This window comes from Siphateles boraxobius, unplaced genomic scaffold (genome assembly GCF_051911475.1).
Source record: "Siphateles boraxobius isolate OS27281-9 unplaced genomic scaffold, OSU_SipBor_1 41, whole genome shotgun sequence".
NCBI lineage: Eukaryota > Metazoa > Chordata > Actinopteri > Cypriniformes > Leuciscidae > Siphateles > Siphateles boraxobius.
Window position 1 is genome coordinate 11,027,148 of NW_027509042.1, and position 7,333 is coordinate 11,034,480.

The following is a 7,333-nucleotide window of genomic DNA, read 5'->3' on the forward strand; positions in this document are numbered from 1 at the left end:
TTGCCTGACCCTTTTTGCGTTTCAGTGATATTGGCCAATCACAAAGCTTAACACAGATTTACGTAATACGTCCTTCTAGGGGGAGGCGCTTATTGCGGCCTTTAGAAAAAAAAACCCTCAAGCCATCTAGATTTTTCAATGGAAACCGCCCAGGTTTATTCTATGCATTATTAAATAATTACTTTTCAAATTATATTTCAAATATTGGCATCTATATAGACAGCGTCGTTGTTTCCAGGAGCGGCTCAAACGGAAAAAAGGTAAAGCGTTGCTTTTGTTTTGTACTCTTTCTCTTCTGCCGAGCTGTCTCTGCAGTCATGGCGCCCGTCCGCTCGGTTTTAGCACTCGTCTTACGGGAAGGTGTTTTAATGGCTCCCCGTATCGCTGACGTCTGTTGACGCGGGCACTTGCGTGCCAGTGACTAGCTTGGAACTTTCTGCAGAGCGCGGCATTAAGTCGCACACAGGCTTCACAACACACCGCAGCGGTTGTTTTATTTAGAGATGTGCTTTTGATCAGGATCTCATGGGGGAATAAGACTTAAAGTCTCTGACACTCGTGCAACCTTTGCAACTTAAAAAAATAGATCAATCTCCTGTGATGGAGCTTTTTTGTAGTAGAAACAACCCCGCTTATACCGGCGGAATCTTATGTATTTTGACAGATAAGTTATGAAATGACATCATAGACATCTGTCTAATTTTATTTAGCCTGTTAGCTGTTGTAGCCTCAGATTGTTTGTTTTAAATGGGGACTTTTTACGGATAATATTATCGAAAATACTGAATCAACAGGTCAGTATATATCACACGGTTATTTTAGCTTAATTAAAAATAGACGCTAAACCGTTATGGCTATTTTTTTTTTTTTGGATGAATGCGGGTATTTGATGGGCGTTATTTAGCATCCGGTTCTGTATGAAGTGCTGTTAATAACACAAAGCATCTGATTTACTGCTACAGGAACAGTAGTGTCTTCCATGTTAACTAGCTTATTCTGTTTTCCCCCCCCAATTACATTGTTATTTAGGGATTTTATTTCTTATTTACTGTACTGCCTACATGGTTTTACTGGAATCAAATCATACATGACAACATTTGCAGCAATACGGTGTAGAAAGCAACCCATAAGGACAGTGTAAGTGTGTTTGTGTGTGGTGGAGCCATAGACTGTAAAAAAAAAGAAGAAAAAGATAAGGTTTGAGAGGGTCTGACTCAGGGCTGGGGTAAAATAGAAACACTGACTAAATCAAGGCTTTTTACTGTTAGCCACAACACACACAAACACACACTTTTTTATTTTATTGAATTTATTTTTCTTTACTTTTTTAAATTTAAATGTATATAAAAATAGCATTTATTACTAAACGTTTTTTGTATTTGTTTGCAAGGCATAAAAATGTATGTACATAATCAAAACTGTAAAATATGTCAGGAAACTGGAAATATAATAGCAAATTAATAAAAGGATGTGGATATTTCTGTAACTACTTATTCAATTTTTAAAAGGTATAATCATCAAGGTATAATCATTATGGCATCAATATTAGCCATACATTTCTAATTTTAATAATGACAGAAAAGACTAGCGCTCTGTCCGAAATCACGTACTGTCTGTGTAGGTACTACATTTGAATTTACTTCACAACCATTAAAAAAGTACGCTCTATATAAATGCTCTATGAATAACATTTGGATGTATTGACATATTATGTATAATGTGACCTACCAGCGTTGGTTTGGGCCGCTTCACTGCCATACATAAATCCCCTCCTGTGGCCTCAGAGAGTTGTAAAGTGTCAATCAAATACGCACTTAAGAATCTGTCCGGGGACTTTTTTCCTAATACTATGTTTTCAGACATACTACTCTTTTGGTATACTGTTTTTCAAATACTCTAGTAGGGAGGTATTTGATTTCAGACGCAGCATTGGAAAAGCCATTTAAATGGGTACTGAGTCTACTGACCGTGGAAAGCATCACATCTACATTAAGTATTGACCAAATTCTGTCTCAATGTTCATTTACAGTGGCAATGGAGGACGTCCACCAGAACAACAGTAATGGCTCTGAGTCCCAAACTATTGCCATCCCCACAACTATAACCGCCTCTCACATATCACAGATAGCACAGGTACTGTTAATGTATGTACTTATGTACACACATTCTCATGATGTATAAATATGCAGTTTGACTAAAACCGCAATAAATATGCTTGTTTCATGTAATTCATTTTCATCATATTGTGGAAAGATGTCTCTGGGTGGGAATCCAGTGGCTGTGTTTCAGCTGCCCAGCGGTCAGTTCCAGGTTCAAGGTGTGATTCAGTCAGCACAGTCATCAGTTATCCAGTCTCCACAGGCACATGCACAGGTTACATGTACACACTCATGCAGTGTGATCTTCAACTTCCTGATCTTTGTTTTTACTTAAGGTTGGAGTCAGTGACATGTTTTCCCTCCAATTAAACACTTGTTTCCTATTAGGGTCAAGGATCTGACAGTGATGATTCTCAGGAATCAAGCGACAGTGGGGCATCTAACCAGAAGTCAAGAGAGATCTTGGCTCGCCGCCCATCCTACAGGTATAGAGCCTGGGAAAAAAATTAAATATGTATGGCTCCACTGGGCACTATGCTGAATACCACCCCAACATCACACAGATTCTAGCTATATATATGTATCTAGGGTGCCTAGCAAGGTTGAATTTATTAGAGCCATTCGGTTGGGTGGAGGCTCATGGCCTAGGCGGTGGCCAGCAAGCTTCTTCTCACACAGAAGAACTGTGGATCTGTTCCAAAATATTCCCTCCATTAATCCATTCATGTTCATGGTGATTGTGTAACCAAGCATTTTCTCCCAAGCATGGTTCTCCCGCACTTTAATGACTAATAAATTAATAATCAAAGACATGAGACATTTTTAGTTAAAGTCTGCCTATGGAAATGAAAGGAAGTTAAATATTACGTGGGCACATTAATTAGTACACATAATAAACACTGCAACAAGACATACAAATAAGATTGTCGAGTTTGATTTCATTGTGAATTTAATGTAAACGTTTCTCTCATTGATATAGTGCTTTCTCCGGCAAGCAAACCAACCAAATACATTTTATACACCCAATCACAAACATTAGTATAGTTCACAAAGCTCACATTTATGTGCATCCTAAATCAGTTTATACAATTGTTTATGTTTGTGTGGTATTTTTATTCTTATCTATTCTCAGAGAAATGTCATTTATTTTATCACCCCCTCTTGCATTCATAATAGGTGAGTGTGACAGATCTAAAACAAAAGTTGGCAAGCTTGTTAATGCAGCATAAATGTATTCATTTACATTTAATCACATACTTGTGAAGTTGATTTTTGACTCATGCGGAAAACAAGATGAGCACAGATTTTAATTTCATTTTTGTTTCTGGATCCTTTTGCGCTCTGTTTCAGACATGGCCTTAAACACACACATAGGGGAGCTACAAGCAAAAATGACCAAGCTCTAAATTCCAGGCATGTCTCTGGCACACAACAAAGAGTTTAGGCACTACATGAAAACTTTCTGTTCCTTTTTGTGTTTCAGGAAGATTCTAAATGATCTATCAGCTGAGGAAGTGGCGACTCAGAATGAGGGAGAAGAGGACATCTCTACCTCCTCTGCCACAACAAGTGTCTCGCTCCCCACCCCAATCTACCAGACAAGCACTGGCCAATATAGTAAGCCAAGCCAGCATGCTATTTAAACACAATGGGTTTTGAGAGGTATTGAATGCATCATGTGGTAATTTCCTACATATTTTGCAACAGAAATTAAGTAAGTGGTTAACGACAAATGACACAAAAGTCATGCAGTTTGAACTTGATTTTCATACTGTATACAGTATCAACTAGAGCACAATTGTAATAACAAACAATTGCATAAAATCACATTATGCACGATTCATTATATACTGTAAACCACAGATTGGTTTGCTCCTTTGCAGTTGCGATTTCATCCAATGGCTCTCTGCAGCTCACCAGTGCTGGTTCAGAGGGCATGCAAAGCATGCAGACTCTCACCATGACCAACTCGAACCCAAACCAGCCAACTATACTGCAATATGCTCAGACTGCCGACGGACAACAGATTCTGCTGCCTAGTAACCAGGTGGTGCTCCAAGGTTGGCAATCAAAGTCAAAAAGAGCTTTTCATTTGGCAATCAGCTCATATTGTTGTTTAGGTACACATGGGACACACTCTGGTTGTGATGCTGTGTTGTAGGTGCGGGGGGAGAAATGCAAGCTTATCAGATCCGCTCCTCTTCCTCTTCGCTGCCTCAGACCGTTGTCATGACATCACCCGTTATCAGCTCTCAGGGCAAGAGTGATGACCCGCAAATGAAGCGAGAGATACGCCTGGCGAAGAACAGGTGGGTGAATTGATTTGTTCAGCTAGATGAAGTTTGTTGTTAATGTATAATATGCTGGGGGTTTTGTCATGTAGGTATTTTTTTTTTTCATTGTAAGCCTAACCGGGCTTTTTGTCTTATCTGAATCTCTTCATGCAGGGAGGCAGCCAGAGAGTGCCGCAGAAAGAAAAAGGAGTATGTGAAGTGTTTGGAGAACCGTGTGGCTGTCCTGGAGAATCAGAACAAGACTCTTATCGAGGAACTCAAGACGTTAAAGGACCTGTACTGCGTTAAAACTGGCTAGTGGGACATCTCTCCAATCATGCTAATGGGACTTTACTGGCAGACCTGTCTGCCTTTGTGCTTATACAAAAACAGACACAGGGACTTTTTTTTGGCTTGGAGAATACATTTAATCCTCCTGTCAAATGCTTGTTTTTATACAACTCATTTTTAACTAACAGCCTAAGAACGACTGACCAGATACAACAGCAACAATTATGCTTTTAATAGATAGATGGAAAGAGGGATACATTTTTCCATTAACATATTTTTCTTTGCAGTCAACAGATGTTTATATTTGTATATGTATCTTGTGCAAGCATTGGCACGTCTACACTGGGAGATCTTGCTTTATTCTTGACCCATTTGGTTTCCAGGGAATTTTGAATGTTCGTTTTATTGAAGCGCCAGCTGATATTTTTTTTTTTTTTCTATGGTAGAAGTGCAGAAGTTACAGTGGTATTTTTACACCTTTCTCAGAAGCGCTTGTATGTATGAAAACTTTGACGCGATTGTGTTTCATGAAGTCATGCAGCTGTGTTCTTTGCATTTTTGCTATTTCCCCCTTTATAGGAACCTCTGGTATTCCTATCCCCATTCCATATTTTATTTTACTGAGTTTTAGTGAGACGTTTTCTACAATGACTGCAGAATTTAAGGTGAGGACTTTCAGCTTTATTATTATTATAAGTAACATGAAACAGTGGTAAGTTCATTTAAGCCTTATTCTGGATTGATAGACTAATCGTGTATAATTTAATCTGTGCCCTTTTTAGTCCAAGCCCTGGTAATATGTCTGACTGATCTTTAAGCCATATACACACTTGGGTTGGGACCGTTGTTGGTTTTAACTGAGTAATTGACCCAAGGCTTACCACTGTTTATAAGCCAAGCTGTTACAAGACAATCGAATCAGGGAGCATCCGATGAAAAAACAATGTCACTTGTTTTTGTTAAAGTGAAAAAGCTAAATAAATATTTTTCCAGCCTTTGACTGTTTTTCTCCCTTTCAGTTTCTATGTTGCTTGATTGCTTTTTGGCTCAAGGAGGCCCTTGAAAACTCTACTCAGATGGTCAAATAGGAGATACAAGGTTAGCGTATGAAATAATGGTGGTCAGGTACGTGGGAAAAGATAATGTCTTGGTTTGTTGCATTAAAAAAGATAACCAGAAAACCATTTCATCTTTAAAATTATAGCTTTATTTTTTTTTTCATACCAAATATAAAGAATAGTATGGAGCCCCTAAAGGGACATGGTGGTGGAAAATGAGATGGGAGAAAAAATAATAGCTTTTGTGCTTTAGGTTAAACCCTTTGCGCTCCCCCAAGAAACTTTGCAAACACAGTTTCTGGGGAGAATGCAAAGGTTTTTGCGAGCGGATGCTAACATTTGCAAGAACGAGAAAATAATGTAATAATTGAGCATTGACAAATAATTTTCCTCCATCTCTTTTTTCCCCCCTCCCCACCACCATGTCCGTTTAGGGGCTCTGTAATTCGGTGTTCCCACAGTCACGGACATGAAAACATCCGATTATTTTAAAAGTATTTTCCGGGTTTAGGAAAAGTTGTATAAATTTATAAAAAATGTCTATAGTGAAAATACTTTGTTCTTTTTCTGAGTACAGTGTTAGTGAATCCCTTGACATCATAACAGGTATAGAAGTATGAAGGCAAAATTATTAAGTTTATGCTTCATGAATGTGACATGCAGAGGAGCTTGGATGTGGCGTAGCTCCAGGTCAGAGAAGCCAGCTGCCTCGATGTGCTTCCAAGTAGCATGGGTTGTCACACAGCCATCATTTAGATAGTACCTGACAACTATGCAGTATGTAAATAGTACCTTATAATACAAGTGAAGTTAGACTCTTATTGTATTGTGATCATATGCTTTGCTACCAGTATTCCAACACTGACATGTTAAATAGATGCATCCTGGTTTTATAGCAAATATATATATATATATATATATATATATATATATATATATATATATATATATAAAATCAAATCATTCCTCTATCTCTCTGTGTCAAAAGAACCCTTGAACTCCATTTATGTGTGGGTGATAAGCAGTGGAGACTATATATTTGATATATTCATGCAGGCATTTAACCAAGCCCATGTTTTCAAAGTTTTCTTAGCTTTTACATTTCCTAAAGCTGCAATTTCAATTAGAATGTTAGTAAATGGCCCTAATTTTACTTATTTACTCTAGCTTGAGATAAATAACTTTATAAAAGTTATTTACGTTCAATGAAGACCATAAAATATATAATGGAGAGTGATTGATTTTATAAATACGATTTTTATATTACCAGAATGGCTGAAGAACATGTTGAAAAAAGTAAGTCCCGGTGGAGGGGTCAGACACCATGTTCAAGGAAGAAAAATCGTAAGTGGGCCATTCCACCGAATGGGTGACATTTGCTTGTTGTAACTCTTCAAAATTAAACTTTATTTTTTATCTTTTTTTCAACACTGAATCTAATTCTACACATATTTAACTATTCAAAATGTGTATTGGTCAATCTCAGGTAACTTTAATTAATTTTATTTTTTTACAAGGTTTCTAAGCAGAAGATGGACGCATGTTTTCTCAGTCCTGTTACCCAAACTCGTGCCGTTTAAAGCAATCAATTAAATAAAATTGTCAATTAATT

General features: G+C 37.6%; 1 protein-coding gene across 2 annotated transcripts; it reads left to right on the forward strand.

The window, feature by feature from the left end:
• The first annotated feature begins 74 nt into the window (after positions 1–74).
• Positions 75–5,663, forward strand: atf1 (activating transcription factor 1). 2 transcript variants are annotated; one of them, XM_077198365.1, is made up of 8 exons: positions 75–260; positions 2,030–2,133; positions 2,254–2,373; positions 2,487–2,584; positions 3,583–3,716; positions 3,983–4,159; positions 4,261–4,408; positions 4,547–5,663. In XM_077198365.1, the coding sequence occupies exons 2-8, from the start codon at positions 2,035–2,037 to the stop codon at positions 4,689–4,691; spliced, it is 921 nt and encodes a 306-aa protein (XP_077054480.1). In that variant the 5' UTR covers positions 75–260; positions 2,030–2,034; the 3' UTR covers positions 4,692–5,663. The 2 variants fall into 2 exon arrangements, with proteins under 2 accessions (XP_077054480.1, XP_077054481.1); XM_077198366.1 differs by lacking the exon at positions 75–260 and adding an exon at positions 359–487.
• Positions 5,664–7,333: the final 1,670 nt, after the last annotated feature.